The sequence below is a fragment of the Nicotiana tomentosiformis genome, chromosome 5 (genome assembly GCF_000390325.3).
Source record: "Nicotiana tomentosiformis chromosome 5, ASM39032v3, whole genome shotgun sequence".
Classification (NCBI taxonomy): Eukaryota; Viridiplantae; Streptophyta; class Magnoliopsida; order Solanales; family Solanaceae; genus Nicotiana; species Nicotiana tomentosiformis.
In genome coordinates this window covers 114193725-114213039 of record NC_090816.1, presented here as the reverse complement: position 1 = coordinate 114213039, position 19315 = coordinate 114193725, and the positions used below count along the sequence as shown (strand labels likewise).

Below are 19315 nucleotides of genomic sequence, written 5' to 3'. Positions count from 1 at the left end.
TTACTGACAAAAAAAAATATCTTAACCTATCACATTTAACTAATCGTTTAGTATAGCATCATCTTTTCAAAAGAATTTTCTAAAACTTAGTGTGTATAGTACTTTCACCAAAACTACGCCAAAAAAAATTCTCCTTTATTTTCTTTTTTCATATTTGTGGAAATTCTTATGTGTGTGTAATTAATAAATAAAGGGAATTGTTTTTTTTTTAAATCGTGAGTTTACAAAAAGGGAAAAAGAAGAGAAAGTGCCCTAGAAAATACACTGCTACTTGCTAGGAAGCAATACGATGTCGTTTAAACTTCCCATCTTCCCTAAACCCTCACAATAGCCAGTTCAACCAAAAACAAAAACAGCAATTTGACCCCCATTAAAACCCTACACAATCAAAACTCAAGCTTTCAAGCAAAGTCCAAAACTTTCACTACTATCTATGCTCACACATAAACTCCAGAAGTAGATGAAATGTTGAGAAGGAGAATCACTTCGATATTATCAACTTCACTCCAAAATGGTCAAATCTACAACAAACCGATCAAGATTCCCCAACCCATTTTCACATCTTCCCAAAAGATTCAATCTTTAAAATTTTCTCAACACCCCATCTCCAGCATTGCTCCAAATGGATCATTGGGGCGGCGGTTTCAGCATTATCAGGGTATGAGGAGAGCCTACAGTCTTCTGAGCTTAAATGATTTGCAGGATAACAAGGGTGCTAGGAAGCAGAAGACCCGGAAAGGAAGAGGTATCGGGTCGGGTAAAGGGAAGACAGCGGGTCGAGGACATAAGGGTCAGAAGGCTAGAGGGACCCATAAGTTTGGTTTTGAAGGTGGACAGACCCCGCTTCGTCGCCGTTTGCCTAAACGTGGGTTTAAGAACCCGTTCAGTCTCACATTTCAGGTACTTTCCAATCAATCAACTATCCTTTAGTCCTAAATTAGTCGGGGTCCGTTATACGAATCATCTATATTGCTTTGTTTGATTTCGTTTTGTTTCAATACTCAGTAATTTGTCAATTAAGACATTTAGGTTCTGTAGAAACATTTCAAGTTCATCTACATGGAAAATTTTGGTGGAATTGGTTTGCTAGGCCAGCTTCAATCTTAGCCATTGATTTCAAGCTAACTTCTGGGATATAACTGGCTTTTAAAAAAAAAAAATTAATTCCTAGAGTTGCTCTCACAACTGTTCCCTCGCTAGTCGGCAGTTGCTTTTTGACTTACATGAATATTGACAATAGCAATGCTGAAACATGAGATATTTAGTATTTGTTGAGTAGGAGAAGTTGTTTTGATGGGAATGAATGCGTGTATTGTATAACTCGTGCATGTAAAATTTAATAACACGTCTCCTAAAAGTAGTGATGTTCTGTAAAAATTGCTAGCTGGTGTGCGGTTTCTTGGAAGATTTTACTAAATTAGCTATTTCGTGGATTTGTTACTGGGTCCACTTTTAGCATTTTTGTTGTGGGTTTGTGGAATTTATTAACAGTGTAGTATAGTTGGTGTTATGATTTTACTTTATTTTTCTTGAGGAATATGATCAGAAGGATGTTCCTTATGATAACCACATAAGAAGAACCAAAGATGCCTTCTTTTTATTCTTTTCCTTTGAAATAAAAACAAGAAGCATCTATCAAACATGCTCTTAGGAACTGTTTGATAACCATGGCCTCGTGTAGAATTAAAAAGTCCTATGCTATCCTGGTTTACTTCCTGCTTCTGATTGAGTAACTAGATTGTTAAATTCTCCCATCCCACCATTTAAGTGTTTCAAGTTGTTTACCCTCAAAATCGGATAACAATTGAATTTGTAAGTGGTTTTAAGGATACGCGGATTAACTTGATACAAGGTGATAAATTAAGTTGCAATTGAAATAAACAATGATAAAGTAAATTCAAACCACACGAATTGGACAGTTTCAATCTCGGAAGGTTAGCCACCCTCGAGCCAGATGCACTTTGATCAATATCACGATACAGAAGAACACGAGCTTAAAGAGAAAATAATAATGTATTGCCTTGGAATGTGTGTTACAATGTGCTAAATGAATCATCACCCCCCCTTTATATCAGTGATTTTGAGAGCAAGAAGCACAAAAAGCGACTGGGGCTCGTCTCGCTTCAAAAGCAAAGCGCAATTCTTAAAAAATATAATGTAAACCTTGCAAAGACACAATATAAATAATCAAAAAGTTCAATTTAAAAACTTAAAAGTAGGTACCACAAAATCCTCTCTCTCTCTCTATATATATATATATATATATATATATATATATATATATATGGAGTATTTTGTGGTACCTACTTTTAAGTTTTTAAATTGAACTTTTTGATTATTTATATTGTGTCTTTGCAAGGTTTACATTATATATATAATTAACTTTATAAACTGAAATACACATACAAATTACTCCATAAATAAAGGCTAAAATACTAAATAAGAAGAATAAAAAGGAAAAACAAATCGCGCATGCCCTAGCTGTGAGCAGATGCCTGGACGGGAACAAGAAGAAGAAGGAAGAAAGAAAAAAAGGAGAAGAAGAAAGAAGAAAAATTATCTGGAGGACTGGAGGTCTTTGGCGACTTGAACCCTAGCAGCACTCACCAACAATTGATTTTGAGAAGAAGAGAGAAATGGTTCACTTTGGTCTTAAGGGTCTGTTTTGTATAATAAAAAAACAGACCCTAACTTTTTTTTATAAAAACTGACCCCTCTGAACAGAAGCGAGTGATTCTGCGCTTCTCGCTTCAAGGTCGCTTCGCGCTTCTTTGACTGAAGCGAGCGCTTCGTGTGGTTGAGTCGCCTCAGGCATGGAAAAGCGAGCAGTCATCGCTTCGTGTCGCTTATCGCTTAAAGCGATCGCTTTGTCGCTTTTTAAAACACTGCTTTATATAGTAGAGAAGTCCTACTTTAGGTACAATTCTATAAAATGTAAAAAAATCTCTTGATTTGCCGATTGCCAGTTCCTCATTGATACGTGCCGAGATTCCCGCTGCAATATCTGACCGATCACGGATATTTCAGTCTTTTATTATGCTAACAATCAATTGCGGGATCACGGCCTCGATTTTCTCGAAGGCGGGCGTTCCAACCCCGGGTTTTAGCCCGGTGGGACTTGGGATCGATCTTCAGTCCTTTATTGCCATATTCTGAACCTGACCTACCATGTCGTAGGCGAGTCCGATTTCGACCGTATACACAAGTATTGATTTATTCTGCCTCATTGGATAAGGAGTAACATTTTCAAAACCACTCAAACAACTTTAGATAGACAGAAAACATCAACCACCATAATCAGGTCTCAATTCTTTGTGATACCCAATCTCTTGCATTCCATGACAAAGAATGGCATGTTCCTTGAATTCCCAATCCAGTTGCCTCTTTGAGATATTTATAGTGTTACTAAAACCCGTCGCTTCGTCGCTTAAAGCAATGAAGCGATGCAAAGCAGGGGATACTTCATAGGTGAAGCCATGTGTCAATGACTATCAAAGTGATCCAACGGATTGCAGTCAGTTCTTTGAATGTCAATTTTGAGGAGTTGGATTAATATCGGCATTATTCTACGTTGGATGTTGAAATTAGTTATTTTAATTGCAATTTGATTATTACAATACTAAATTTGTATATGTTTGATAACTATTATTTACAAGAATAAGAACTACTACTATGCCTCAGTCCCAAGCAAGTTGCGTCGGCCATATGAATCCTTATTTCTCCATTTAAGCTTAACTCATGTTTTGATAACTTTTTTATATTTTTTGTAATTGTGCAACTTTAGTTTGAAGAAGCATGTGATTCACTTCCTGACCTTGTCACTTTTTTGTGCTTTTCGTTGTTAAAACCACCGAGTCTGATGGAGGATACTCTTGGTACTGTATAAATTGAAAGACTAAAACCACACATCACCTGTAGTCTGTATATGCTCCTTTTTTTGTACCATTATATGCAACTTTTTTATTGATATAGAAAAATGTTACTTCTGTTCATATCTACCTTTTTGAGTGGAAAACTACAAGTGGTAATAGTTGCTTTATCATGTTGAAGAATTCAACAATAACAACAAACCAAGTATGATCCCACAAGTAGGATTTGGGGAGGGTAGTATTACGTAGCCTACCTTGTGAAGGTAGAGACATTGTTTCCGATAGATCTTCAGCGCAGGAAAAGCATAGTCACAACATTATAGAAAAGAAATACAGTAGTGGAGAAACTATTTAAAAAGAAGCAGTAACACGAAGCAGTACACACAATAGCAAAATAATAAGAAAGCTGAAGCAAAAGAAACAACCGGTAGTAATAAAGATCTAAGTATAAAAAAGTAAGAGAATACTATTGATACTGCAAGTAAGAAAAGGATAAACGCGCGACTACGTACTACCCTTCTATTTTAGTTCTCGACCTCCACACCTTGCTATCGTGGGTCGTGTCCTCGGTAAACTGTAGATGCGCCATGTCATGTCTTATCACCTCTCCCCGATATTTTTTTGGCCTTCCTCTACCTTTCCTCAGACCCACCATGGCTAACCTCTCACGCCTTCTCACTGGGTATCTTGACATCTTCTCTTTAAATACCCGAGCCATCTCCACCTTGCTTCCCGCATTTTGTTTACCACAGTGGCCACTCCCACCTTGTCCTGAATGTCTTTATTCCCATCTTATCTATCCTAGTATGCCCACATATCCATCTCAGCATCCTCATTTTCATTACTTTCAACTTCTGGATATGCAAGCGCTTGACTGGCCAACACTCCGCCTAACAACCACTCTATAGAACTTACTTTTAAGTACTGGTAGTACATTCTTATCACACAAGACTCTGGATGTGAGCCTCCATTTCATCCACCCCGCCCTAATGCGATGGGTGACATCATCATCAATCTCCCTATTACCTTGGATTATCGACACAAAATACTTGAAACTTCCTCTCCTCGGGATGACTTGTGTATCAAGCCTCACTTTCACGTCCGCTTTATAAGTTACGTCACTGAACTTGCACTACGGGTATTCAGTTTTAGTCTTGCTCAACCTGAAACCCTCAGACTTCAGGGTCTGTCTCCAAACTTGTCTCCAAACCTCCAGTGATATAAATGACATCTGTTTGCTGAAGTGCACTAAGGCCTCATTTGTTTTATTATAGATTAAGACGTCTGAATCTGAATACATATCTGAATATCAAAAAGTGTATTGAGATTAAGATATCTGAATCTGAATACACATCCGAATATTAAGATGTGTATGAAGATTTGAATACTAAATAATTAAGATTGTTTGATTTTTAACATCTGAATGTATAAAATTTATCTTTATTTAAAAGTTAATAAACATAAAATTCAAATGAAATACTAATTAATATAATATTATATTAATAAAATCTATAGTGTTCTAAAATATGATAGTTGCTGGTGGTGATAGCTAACGATAGTGCTTGTGAATGCCGACTAGAGACGGTGGTTGGTGATAATTTTGGTTGACGGTGGTGGTTCAAGATTGTAGCTAGTGGTGATTTGTAGTGGTGGCTATTATTATTGAGGATGGTGGTGATGGGTGGTGATAATTAATAATGACGGGTGGTGGTAGTTGTGATTGAGGAAGGTGGTGGTGGGTGGTGGTAGTTTATAATGATGGGCAGTGCCAGCTATAATTGTTGATGGTGATGAGGTGGAAGAGTGTTGGTTGTGGTTGGGAATGATGGTGGTGGGAGTAGATAATGGTGGCGGCTATGATTGAGGATGATGGTGGTGGTGGTGGTTGAGTATGGTTGTGGTGGGTTGTATGGTGGTAGTTGATAATGGTAGACGGTGGCGGCAGTTAATAATGAATATGTATGATAGCATCTTAATGAAATTAAGTCTCCGTTATATGGTAGGCAGTGACGGCAGTTAATAATGAATATGGATGATAGCATCTTAATGAAATAAGTCTCTGTTATAAATCTTAATCATATAGACCCATTAAGTGGTTGTGAAGTTAAAAAAACAAACACACTTAATTATTAAGATCTGAATAATTAAGATTCAAACTTTAAAAACAAACGCACTTAATGTCTGAGAGATGAATGATTAAGATTAAGACCTCTATTAAGTGCAAACAAATGAGGCCAAGTGATAACAGTTTAGTATGTGCTAATACGTGGTTATCTCAATGCAGAACTGTTCAGCTTTATCAACACAGATAGAACACCTTGCTATTATATTTTACCATTAATGTAATCTCAAAAGAAGTGCATGGTTTACATTTCACCTCTAAAATCTAAGTTGTACTTCCATCATTAACGTTCCAGGAGCATTGTTCAGTGTGTCTATTTGTTTGCTTTGTACTCTTTGTGTTCTGTTATTTTCTCTGTAACCTGTTCTGTCAACCAGCACAAGCACCACTGATGTTCATATTTGTGCATCCAATATTGATAAATATAATGAAGTTGAATTTTAGCATATGATGTAGAAGATCTATGACTTTTTAGTGATTTTATACTGTTATTGTGGCAGGTAAAATTAGATACTTGTGTGTATTGACCCCCTAAGTTTGAGCTTGTCAATCCTGAATGAAGAAGTTACAAAAGAACCTCTCTCGTTTTTCTCTAAAATCACAGTTTGTTTGTCTAAGCATCAAGTTACCTGTCTTATTACTTATAAAATTAGTTGCGGAGTTGCCTGGCAGTCTTATTGTCATTCCAGTGTCACAAGCTCTGCGTTTATTCTTTTTATAAGATTGAAGCATATACTAGGAAACCCCCTCCTCTGCACCCGCATCTCTTTTTATAATTGGTAAATAAGAACTCAATGATGAAGAAAGGTATAAAGAAGAGGCATACAGGGGTGGAAAAAAGTTAGAACGGACATAATCAGAAACCTATAACATCCATAGGACTATGATAATGACAGAAAAAGCTGACAAAAATGTTCGACTTCTACCCAAATTGTATGTGTTTTACAGATACCATCCAACTATCCTTATCAAAAAGATTCCATCCAACTATCATGTCTGGAAAAGGGATATGACATTAGGTTACTAGGAACTTTGCCATTGAGTACAATATGTGATTAGTTGTTTGGATGCTAAAAACACTTTATCGCTCTAAAACTTTGTTGGAACCAGTGTTGTGAAGAGCGTGAAGCGAGAAAAAGCGACAATCCCCATTTCGCTTAAAGCGAGAAGCGAGAAGCGAAGCGCTCGCTTTTTTGAAGTGAAGCGGAATTTTAAAAAAAAAATTAAAATTAATACTGCATAGACAACACATGTAATTGTAATCAAATGTTCAATACTTCAATGTGAAAACTAAATAGTAGCATCAATTAAAGTACAAAATGAGCATCCTATTCTTCTACAAGATTGTCAAATTATTGTATTCCATTATCATTATTATATTGCTCGTCAACTTCTTCAACTTCTTCACCATTAAAAGAACAACTACATAGCACATAAGAAAGACAATAAGAACTAACAATAAAGGATATAAAAATTAGAGGTAAAATAAAAAAAACTGGGCAGAGGAGAAAAAAAAAACTGGACAGTAAACTGGGCAATTTTTTCTTTCACTGTTTAAAAATTGGCATTATTTCTGAGAAAGAACCGAAGGTAAAAAAAAAATTCGCCAGCATTTCGCTGCTTTTTGGACGTTTAAACAGTAAAAGAAAAGGAAAAAGAAGAAGAAGAAGAAGAAGGAGAAGAAAAATCAGAACATACCTGTTGTTTGAACTTGAAGTTGATGCTTTCAGTCGATGAAGAAGAAGAAGTCGACTAGTGTCTTTAAAACCCTAGTCTCATTGCATTTGTTAGTTTAATGAAAGACCAGACCTCGTTTTTAATAAAATAGGGCTGGGTCTGTTTTAAAACACAGAAGCGGTCGCTTCTTCGCATCGCATCGCTTTCCCGCTTCTCGCTTTTTAGTGGGAAGCGGTCGCTTTTCTACACCTCAGTCGCTTCAGCAGGGTGAAGCGTGCAGCTTCTCGCTTCGCTTCGCTTCTCGTTTAAAGCGAGGAAGCGGGCGCTTTTTTAAACACTGGTTGGAACCAGCACCACTTATGGTGCTAAAACTCTGGGGTAACTTTGCTGGTTAGTTTCTGATTTCTTGTTCTTTGTGCAGCCAGTTGGTTTGGGAAAGATTGCAAAGCTGATAAATGCAGGGAAGATTGATTCGTCAGAGTTGATCACAATGAAAACTCTAAAGGTTTTTTCTGATGCAACTATATAGCATGAAACTGCTTAAGCTTTTAGCATTGTTTCATAAAATCAACTTCTTCTGGCAATAGGATTCCGCGGCAATAGGGAAGCAAATAGGAGATGGAGTCAGGCTGATGGGACGTGGAGCTGAACATATTCAATGGCCCATCCATCTAGAGGTAATGTTCAGCAGAGACTTCTACAATATAGCATTTTGATTCTTAGGATGTTTATAGTTTTTTCTGCTGTTAGTTTACTTTTGTCTTCCCCTGTAAACATTAAATTTATTGTAACACTTGGTATAAAGTTTATTTGATTATAATAACATAATACATGGTTTGCATTTAGATTGCCATATGATTTGGACTTCTACAGCCATTTATTATGACTGCGTCCCAAAGCTTCCATAGGAGCTATACCCTTGCCTTACAGAGATAGTTATGACTTATGAACTAGTTATGAATCGACTAAATCCAGATTCTCCTGGAATGCTAGCTCTGCTATACGTCTTTAGTTTTTTTTTTTTTTGGATAAGGGTAATGTATATTGAAATGCGTCAGCAAATGCTGGAAAAGAAATACAAGTAAAAGCTGTAGAACATTACAAAGAATGTAATGCAAAGAGAAAATCAAGCATGGCTTCAGGCTCTAACACATTTGCCATAGCCATGCTGCACCAAAAACTAAGCAACAATATACAATTCTTTTTTAGCTTAAGTATATTGTCATTCTTGTCTTCAGAAATTCTAGCGTTCCTCTCCTTCCAAATTACCGAGCAGATAGCTGCAGGAATAGTGTTCCACATGGGAAGGGAGGACTTAGCTATTCCTCCTCTCTGCCAAGAAAATCCAGAAGAGAGCTAGGCATGCACAGTTCAAGCTCATGATGGAAAAAACTGACATTGGCTAGAGCCCCTGCAATGTAAGAACAAGTGGTTGATTCCTCTGCATCTTCTTTACAGAGAATGCATCTACTGCAAATGTGTAGGCCTCTCTTTTGAAGGTTGTCAAGAATGAGGCACTTGCCATTAGCCGCTATCCAGATAAAGCATTTGACCTTGTTAGGGAGCTTTGATTATCCAGATAGTTTTCCAATTCCAAGAGATGTTGGAAGGTGAGGGAACAGCGAGTGAGAGGTAACGGCCTTTAACTGAAAAAGATTTCATCAAAAAAAAAAAAAAAACAGCCTTTAACTGAAAAAGTTCCCCTGGAGTCAAGATTCCATATGGCATAGTCAGGTGTGGAGATAAAATGGGGGCTGTTGTTAAGGAGCTGAAGCAACTGAATATAGCTTTTAATTTCGCATTCGTTAATATTCCTTCTAAAGGATCCCTTCAGTTAATATCAATAAGCTTTTTGATTGATTTAGGGCGCCACCCTTGGAGTAAAATCTCAGTCAGTTTGCACTTCCAGAAGGGTACTCTGTATTAGTGCAAATTGATTTCCGGGGGAGAGGGGGGGGGGTATTGTGGTTTAAGTATCTTCTTCCTTAGATGTATCTTCCAGAGCCCCAGTCACATTTCTGGGGAGAAAAGATGAAAAACAACAAAAAGCCCAGAGTAATCCCACTGGTGGGGACCGGAAAAGATACAAAATCAAAGAAAATAGAAAATGACAGAAAGTACACGGTAAATTATTACGTATGCAGCGGGGCTAGCATATGGTTGGCATGATCGTTCTTTCCTTTAACAGTATCAATTTTTCTTTTTTAGAATATGCAGCATATTTGTCATAAAAAGAGCATGGATGTTTGTTACCACATTGTACTCATATGACACGTCAACCCTTGATAACAGGTCTCAAGGGTGACTGCTAGAGCTAAAGCAGCAGTGGAAGCAGCAGGTGGGACTGTTAGGAGAGTGCATTACAACAAACTAGGGTTGCGAGCACTACTGAAGCCCGAGTGGTTCGAGAAAAAGGGCAGGTTGCTTCCAAGACCGGCAAGGCCTCCACCAAAACTGAAGGAGAAGGTGGACAGCATTGGGCGGTTGCCTGCCCCAACCAAGCCAATTCCTTTTGCAGCTGAAGAAACGGAGGCAATGTCCGCTGCCCCAGCTTGATAGTGGGCTACATAACCTCCAGCTTGATAGTTGACTAGCTTTCATCATATTTTATAGATTAAGTTTTAAATGTTGCAGAGTTTTTCGGCGTCATGTAACTTGTCCTACCAGGTTGGTCCCTTGTCTTGACTTTCCTCCAATTTGCCATAGATATTCAAAAATAAAAACTTCTATCTGTTGGTGTAGTTTTCAGCGACTTAAATATATACTCAAGGAGTGTGTTTCACAAGCATATCTGGACTACAGACCAGGCTTATATTTCCTCAGAATGAAATCTAAGTGAACAAATGTCCATTCCAAAATGATCGTAGCAAGAATCTATAATCTGGAGGTGGATCCTCTCTTGATATTCTTGTGTTAACACAACATAATAACCCTTTTTGAAAAAAGGAGTTATATTGTGGAGACAAACTTAAGTTTTTTATTAAGTTTTGAGTAATATTTCCTACGTGAATGTTCAATATCTTTGAAAACTAACAGCTCCTTGAAACAATCTTCAATTCATTGTAAAGAACAAACCTTTCACTCAACTTACAGCTTGTTTGGATTGTTGTTACATGTCATTTTATAATATATCGTATTATATTGTATTGTATTGTTTAATGAACACAAAATTTGGATAGATTGTATTATTTGCCGTCGTTTCATGATGTCACGCACTAACAATATGAAGAACAAACTTGCAACATTACTAAGAAAAATAAGATACGGAGTAGAATTATTATATAAAAAAAGAGGGCAAAGGATAAAATATGATTATTTAATAATAAGGAATGGCAAGATGAGAGAAAAAAAGCAAGGAAACGACACTACCACACCAAATATGTCGTTTCATAAAGTGATATTTTTCGTCGTTACGTAACAATAGATTTAACGATATGGTACAATGAATTTCAGTAACAGTCAAAACAAATATTGTATTTAAAGTAACAATACTATATAAATACAATAGATAACAACCATCCAAACAAGTTGTTAGTCTCACAAGGAATCTATAACAAACCTACCTGGTTAAACTGCTGGCGAAGCATGACAGATTGGCAAGAACTGATACTATGTAATTTTACCTATCTTGTTAAATTATTTACAAGTAAAGATGGATTGGCGAGACTTAATACTATCATCACTCTATCTATCTTACTAGATTGTTCACAAGTCAATGGCGAACCTTGATACTCATTTTATTTCAAACTAAAAATAATTATTTTACTTTGTAAATCAAACGTAATGTGTAATTTCAAAGGTAATTGTTTAATTCCTTAAGTACAATATAAGGTTGGCAAAGATGATCGATCAGAATTCGCTACTAGCGGTTGAAGTTTGAAACATAAACCTTTCTTTAATTAAATGTGTTTGGACAATTACACAAGATAGAGTAAAGTTTTCGTCCTTAAGCATAGATATGGAACTCAGATTAGCGACATAAGTAAATTATCTTTTAAGAATAAATGTAGTATAATCATACAAGATACTAATAATTTGAAAAATAGAAAATTTAAATTAGAAAAACTGATTGAAAGATAAATAAATGATCACAGTTCACAGGGACAAAGGAAAAACCTACAGCTAAGAGGAAGTTGCGTGATGTGAAAGTTGTTCATTAAAAAAATTATCAGTACAGTGGAAGAACGAAGAGTTGGAAAAAAGGTAGTGGAAGAGTTGGAAAAAAAAAATAGTCGTTGGAACCGTTTGGCCCGCTAAGGGACCAGGCTAATTCCGGGCCTGATGGGCTAACAGTCTCGGGCATGGCAAACCCAAATTATAGAATCGGCCCAGACCCACTAAAACCTTTAACCCGTTTGGTCTGCGATCCCAAATCGGTTCCGGGCCTGGATCGGCCCACTTGCCCCCTTGATCAAGTGTGTCGTATCTATAGAACAACAAAATGAAGCATATTTTTGCAAAAAATTTTAAAATGGGAACAATATTAAATACCAGGCAGCCGGACAACGGATAAAAAGACAAAATGGTCCCTTATCTTTTGGGTAGGTTCAAAGTGGTCCGTTCAATATACTCATGAGCAGGTTGGTCTTTAAATTTGTTAAAAGTGAGCACCTTTAATCTTTGTCAAATATTCAATAGACTTGATTGTTATATTGTATTGAACTGTGAAAAAAATATATTTAACCATACAAGAAATGTCCTGTCAAATCTCATAAACTGCATCATACACCAAAAATAGATGAAAAATAACAAAAGCTAAGTTGATTACTCAAAAAACAACTCAATAGAAAAGTCACTTTTTTTTTGTTTTGTATTACACACGAGACTCTGTTTTTGCCATCTTACTCACAAGGTCACTCACTACACTTTTTAATTATTTTTTAAAGCCAAATATTTAAAAAATAATCACACCCATTAAAATTATTTTTTTGACCCGTTCTTAGATTCGATCCGCTATCATTTTAATTTTTTTTAAGTCTCATTAAATAGTGTCTTCTTTTGTTAAAACTCGTAGTCGTGTACCTTAACTCACTAATTACAGTCTTCTTTATGAGCAGTATTTTTTGTTAAATGGTGTTGGTGTGTTAGCACCATTTGACAGTTTGATGGCAAAGATTATCTGTTTTTACTCTCTACTAATTTGAGGAAGATCAAACTTTTGGAGAAGATTACTCATATGATATAAGTCAGAGTACCTTCAGTCTTTTACTCATTTTTTTATTAATGCTACTATAGATTGCAAGTTTTAATTTTGAGAGGTATTGATTTGTTGGTTTCAATTTCATATCTTAATTATTTATATTGAACTTATCAGATTAGTAGTACTGTTTCATTTATCTTAGCAATGCTCTTTTCATTTAGCAATATTAGAATTTATATCAAAATTGGATGTTGTAACCTGTATACTTCAAATCCATCAAAAGGGAGTATAACAGGGACGGCCCTTCCATAAAGCAAGCAAATCAATTGTTTTAGGCCCCACATTTGTGGAGACTCATTTTTTATTACGCCTAATAGGCTATGTATAAGTTTAAAAAAAGATTTTGTAAAGTGAAAAAGTTTGATTTCTTTCTTTAACAAGTATAGAGAAGAAGGTTTTGCAACTGGTATGATTTCTATCACGAAAATTGCACTTGAAATGAATATCGAACCCCAATTTCGCAAGAAACATATGATATATAGGAAGTAACAATTTGATAAGAATGTTGATAATAAGATCTCAAAATCTTTCGAAGAGTCCATTGGAGTTGATTACTTTATACATAGGAGACAAAGCTATTTTTTCACTTCAAAGTAGATTTGAACAATTCGAAGCATACGAAAATATTTTTGGTTTTCTATTTAGCGGTAAGAATTAAGATAGATGAAAATTTGAAAAATATTGCCATAATCTTGAATGTTCCTTAAAGCATAATAATCAATTCAATATTGATGGTTTACATTTATTTTCGGAATTAAAAATATTTAAAAAAAAATACAATTAGAAGATAACAGTTTAATTGATACACTCAGTTAAATAAAAAGATTTGATTCTTTTTTCAATGACTATATTACTATGGAATAATGTTAATAACTTTTGTTATCGTCGCTTCAGCGGAAAGAAATTTTCAAAATTAAAATTGATTAAATCTTACCTAAGATCAGCAATATCTCAAGAAAGGTTAAATGAATTAGGTATATTGTCAATTAAGAAAGAATTATTAGAAGTTATTGATTATAAAAAAAATATTAATAACTTTGTATTTAAGAAACGCTAGAAAAGTATACTTCAAATAAATAAATATCTTTTAAAAATAAATGCTAATGCCCGTCATAAAATTTGGTTTTATGCCACAAAACTCGTCGAGCGCCCCTGGGTATAAAACTGATCCTCGAGTTTTACTCTCCTTTACCAAACAAAGGTATCGATCTTACGGTAGTAACAAAGAGTATTATCTGGTACTTTACTTACTAAATCTTTAAAAGCAGAACGGCAGCGATCTACTTGTTAATAATGATACATACTTTTACAGTTTTACTTACAAAATTATCATTTAGGTAAAGAGAAAAAACAATAAAACAAACAAAGAGAGTAAAGAAATTCTCATGTTTTGGAATTTGCTTCAGTCAAAAGAAAGGCAGATCGTCTCTACTCTTCAAAGTTACGGTAATGAGGTAAAGGCAAATTGCTTTCTTTACAATCTTATATGATCATTGATGGTAAATTAGAAGTGAAACAATAGACTCCTGTATCCTTTTTACATACAAAAGTGTCAACTACGTTAACACCAACAAATTTAATCGCAGAGGTGCATCTAGGTTTTCTAAAAAAAATAATATTAAGTGAGAATTGATTTTTGTTCCATTGGATAAAGAATTCAGTATTCAACCAAATGCATAATTCAATCTTTCTGAATCATGGATCCCAACATATAATATTAGACTAATTCTTAAAAATATATATATAAAATACCTAGTTTGACGGAGAGACTATTAATTCACGTGCCCCATAAATTACTCTATAAATTTGTCCCTGTGCTCAAGGATTTTTGTCTTTTTAAGATCAGATGATACTGCATTTCTATATCATAGGAATCTTATAATTTGAACTCGTCTAAGTACAAAGTAAATATTTAATTACCATGCTAATGAATTACTGAACATGAAACATTGTCCTCGAGAGATATAATTCGAATTATAGTGTTACGAATTTCAAATCCCAACAGTGGGAAAAGTTTACTTGTATATGGTGTTTACACTAAACTAATAATATCTTAATTTTTTGGTAATGCACACATTTATTACTTAGTTATGATTAAGTGATATATATTTTACTTTATTTTTAATGCCTAAAGTTAAATTATTCGATTAGATGTACCGTGTGCGAGTAAGTAGAAACAACAAGCTATTAATTAAAGCTTGACTTTGTGATCTATTACTTGGTTCCTAAGACAATAAAAATAGAAAAATTAAGCAACATTCTCGGGCTTGTTTAAAAGATGCAGTGATTTGATTTTGAACATGCTATTGTTAGGTTCAATTCAATGATAGTCATTGAAAACCCAATCTGTATTATAGTATAATATATAAAGGTAATGGTCCCAAACTCTATATAATACTCTTATGGTATATTGATATTCGAATTTGGGATGCTTATCTTTGAAAAGCACATGAAAAGTCAGTACATGGATTTTATTTAGCTTTGATATTCTATAAAGATAACCAAAAATGTGCTCAGCATGTTTGCCAACTGGATACACTCAAGTTTACCCCTACTTTAATTACTGTCAATTAAGTACAGCTCTTATCTTTTATTAGTAGTATTAATCAGAACCTTTTATTTTACTTAAATAAATGATACCTTTTGTTTAAAAAGATTGCAACATCTCCACATGATCACCTACCAAGAGATAAATATATTATGATTACGCGTCTTCCGGAATATTCCAGTCGAAATAATTACGCACAATATTTGAGCTGAAGTTTAAAAAAATAAAAAAATTAATTGAGTTAAAATCAAAAGTAAAAAAGGAAGTGTGGAAGTTAAAGTTATGTTTAAATAAACTTTGCTTGAAAAGTCTGAATATGCGTGAAAGGAAATTAACATTTTACTTCAAATACACCTTAAAATTAATATTTTAATATGTCATTTGAAATGCAAATGATGAGATTCAGTATTTGTAGATACTGATGTCCTACAACTATATGCAAATACTGTTCAATATTTTCACGTACTTATGTTACTACGTATTAATGCAAATACTGTTCAATATTTTATGGAAAGCGCAATACTAATTTTTATTCTTTGACAAGTGTTTTGTAGCGTTTGGTGTACAAAATTTTGACATTATATACATATGGGGTTTCATCTGAATTAATGGGAATTAATTGAGTTTGGCTTTTCCCCATAAATTCACATGAAACCACATATGTATAATGGCAAAACGTAAGGGTAAGGCATTTTGCTTTTCTATAGCCTCAAACGTTAGCTGAAAACGCCACGAGGAATGGGACATTGGTTGCAACAAAAGAATACATAACAGAGATGAAAACAACGCTTCACCAAAAATGATCCACAGAAAATACTAGTAATATCCGAAAACTCAAAATACTACCAAAAATTCTCTTTCAATAAATATTGACATATGTTCCAAAGAAAGAAAAGTTCCATAGAATAACAAAAAAGAAACTGAGAAAATAAAAGAAACGACCCAAAGAAAAACATCACAATCTCTCCCAAACTACAAACAACAACCTACTACAAAAGCATACAGAAGTTCAAGAAGGAATATTTCCAGACAAAAGAGGCTTGCACTCTCAATGTGTTCAGAATATAATCCACATTGCATTGGAAACATGAAATAGTATCAGCAGTACAATGTTTTCTTATCGCCCTTCTTTCACAGCCCCACCTTCAAAGACTCTCCTACGACAGCAAACCTGAGTTCACTATCGACATAATAGCAAAAGCAGGAAAACGAAAAAGAAAACTCGCGACTCAAGTAAAAATAGCAGCACCGCCTTAGAAGCACTTCCTGTGGACAATGGATGGACCAGACTCATCGTACTCACCCTTTGAAATCCACATCTGATTAAGCACAGAACAAAAAGTCACGTTTAGTACCACAGTTCAATGCAGTTTATTGAAATGGCAAAAACATATATTCAAGAGAAGATAAAGATAGAAGGCTTGCCTGCTGGAATGTGCTAAGGGATGCGAGGATGGATCCTCCGATCCAGACACTGTACTTTCTCTCCGGTGGAGCAACAACCTTAATCTTCATGCTGCTGGGAGCCAAAGCGGTGATTTCCTTGCTCATACGATCAGCAATACCGGGGAACATGGTTGAGCCACCACTGAGCACAATGTTGCCATAGAGGTCCTTCCTAATATCAACGTCACACTTCATAATGGAGTTGTAGGTAGTCTCATGGATACCTGCAGCTTCCATTCCGATCATGGATGGCTGGAAGAGGACTTCTGGGCAACGGAACCTCTCGGCACCAATGGTAATAACTTGTCCATCTGGCAGTTCATAGTTCTTCTCAACGGAGGAGCTGCTCTTGGCAGTGTCAAGCTCCTGCTCGTAGTCAAGAGCCACATAAGCAAGCTTCTCCTTCATGTCACGGACAATTTCCCGTTCTGCAGTGGTGGTGAACATGTAACCTCTCTCAGTGAGGATCTTCATCAGGTTATCAGTTAGGTCACGGCCAGCAAGATCCAAACGAAGAATAGCATGAGGCAAAGCATAACCCTCGTAGATAGGGACAGTGTGACTCACACCATCACCAGAGTCCAACACAATACCTGTCGAAAGATACTCAAATTATCAGATTCAGAAGATATTGTCATCAATGTGAAGATTTGAATCATTAAAAGGAACTGATACTAACCAGTTGTACGACCACTAGCATACAAGGAAAGGACAGCCTGAATAGCAACATACATAGCCGGAACGTTGAATGTTTCAAACATAATCTGGGTCATTTTCTCTCTGTTGGCCTTAGGGTTGAGAGGTGCTTCAGTGAGAAGAACAGGGTGCTCCTCGGGGGCAACACGAAGCTCGTTGTAGAAGGTATGATGCCATATCTTCTCCATGTCATCCCAGTTGCTGACTATACCGTGCTCAATTGGGTACTTCAAGGTCAAGATACCCCTCTTGGATTGAGCTTCGTCACCCACATAGGCATCTTTCTGTCCCATTCCAACCATAACACCAGTGTGGCGAGGACGACCCACAATGCTAGGAAACACAGCTCTAGGAGCATCATCACCAGCAAATCCAGCCTACATTTCAAAATTGTACACCAAAACATTAAAAAAAATGAGAATATGACAAGGTAAATGTTACATAAAGCGTTTAACTATCATAACTCCATCTTTGCAAAACATAAAAGTTAAAAGAATAACTGACCTTCACCATTCCAGTTCCATTGTCACAAACAAGGGGCTGAATATCCTCACCGTCAGCCATTTTCTATTCAACTGCCAATTAAAGAGAGCATTAATACAGAAGAGGGGAATCCAAAGTGAATATCTTAAACATCGGGCAAACCTCTAGCAAATCTAAATGAAACAACATACTTCTTCCCCTACAACTTAACCTCTCCTCTAATCCAACTAGAGATCTAAAAAGAGAGTAGCAAAGCTCCACAATCAAATCAGACTAATCATAATTTGCTCGTGCTCCACGCTCATTTTCAACTTAACATATATTTCATACACAGACACACATATATATACATACATATAGGTATTCATAAATCCAAGGAGAAAAACAAAGGAGAGAATCAATTCCAATTTCCGACAGAAACAAAGCTTTTTCTTCTTAAGATTTCTTTTCTTTTTTCTAGATTTTTATTGAAAAGCCACCACAAGAGAGCTATTTTGCACCATCCAAAACCATTTGAAATGGAATCAAACAGTAGATCAAGAGAAATCCATAGCAGATCAACTTCACAAGGGATCCAATTCATCAGATCCAGAATTATATTAATCAAGAACCATTCTAAATTCAACCTTTGAAAACCCAATAATGGCTACATCTAACAATTTGCATCCAAGACAGAAATTTCCCATCAAGAATTCCTATCTCTGTTACCACTTTTTCTATAGATCTCAAAATAGAAGCCCGCATATATCTCACAATTTTCTTAGCTTTTTCACATAGCTCAATCCAATAAAAAACTACAAGAAACAGAAAAAATATAGAAAAGTTTAAGAGAGAGCAGATCTGGGCTTACCGGAAACTGACAGAAGATCGGAAAGAGGTCAGCGGAGAGTAGCAAAGCAACCGGAGATGATGGCCGGCGGCTTTCTCGAGAGTATTGGAAAATGGAGAATACAAATGAGGAATCTTAAGACAATAGGGAAGCATATTTATATACCAAGAGAAAAAAGAGGGCTCTCAATTTAAGTTTTAAAATTATTTTTTTCTTCTTCTTTTATGAAAATATTTTATTACTGCAGTAAATGTTTAGTTGTAGGAATTTGAATTTGAAATTTAAAAATGCAACAACACCAAATGACAAATTTGCCTTCAACGTTAAGATGCTAAAGAATTGTTTTTTTTTTTTTCAAAAAGGACAAGCTTTTTAATCAATTTTTAAGGTCCATAAATTTATAATCATTAATTTACGGAATTTTTAAGCAAAGGTGAACTTTCTT

The 19315-nt window shown here is 35.4% G+C and overlaps 2 protein-coding genes across 2 annotated transcripts; one reads left to right on the top strand and one right to left on the bottom strand.

The window, feature by feature from the left end:
* Positions 1-283: 283 nt before the first annotated feature.
* On the top strand, positions 284-10456 carry LOC104095437 (uncharacterized). The gene is made up of 4 exons (XM_009601580.4): positions 284-900; positions 8090-8173; positions 8256-8345; positions 9961-10456. Exons 1-4 carry the CDS (start codon positions 466-468, stop codon positions 10222-10224), a joined length of 873 nt encoding a protein of 290 aa, XP_009599875.1. The 5' UTR covers positions 284-465; the 3' UTR covers positions 10225-10456.
* A 5800-nt stretch (positions 10457-16256) lies between these two features.
* LOC104095438 (actin-7) lies at positions 16257-19032 on the bottom strand. Its single transcript, XM_009601581.4, has 5 exons — positions 18892-19032; positions 18063-18133; positions 17542-17935; positions 16842-17455; positions 16257-16735 (listed from the first exon to the last, which is right to left on the bottom strand). Exons 2-5 carry the CDS (start codon positions 18120-18122, stop codon positions 16670-16672), a joined length of 1134 nt encoding a protein of 377 aa, XP_009599876.1. The 5' UTR covers positions 18123-18133; positions 18892-19032; the 3' UTR covers positions 16257-16669.
* Positions 19033-19315: the final 283 nt, after the last annotated feature.

Excerpts from the sequence above, each read along its gene's own strand:
- LOC104095438 (XM_009601581.4), bottom strand. The coding sequence starts at position 18,122 with ATGGCTGACGGTGAGGATATTCAGCCCCTTGTTTGTGACAATGGAACT. Across the intron at positions 17,936-18,062 it reads ATGGAACTGGAATGGTGAAG|GCTGGATTTGCTGGTGATGA; the intron begins GTCAGTTATTCT and ends TTTGAAATGTAG. Across the intron at positions 16,736-16,841 it reads CCCTTAGCACATTCCAGCAG|ATGTGGATTTCAAAGGGTGA; the intron begins GCAAGCCTTCTA and ends GTGCTTAATCAG.
- LOC104095437 (XM_009601580.4), top strand. The coding sequence starts at position 466 with ATGTTGAGAAGGAGAATCACTTCGATATTATCAACTTCACTCCAAAAT. Across the intron at positions 901-8,089 it reads CGTTCAGTCTCACATTTCAG|CCAGTTGGTTTGGGAAAGAT; the intron begins GTACTTTCCAAT and ends TTCTTTGTGCAG. Across the intron at positions 8,346-9,960 it reads AATGGCCCATCCATCTAGAG|GTCTCAAGGGTGACTGCTAG; the intron begins GTAATGTTCAGC and ends CCTTGATAACAG.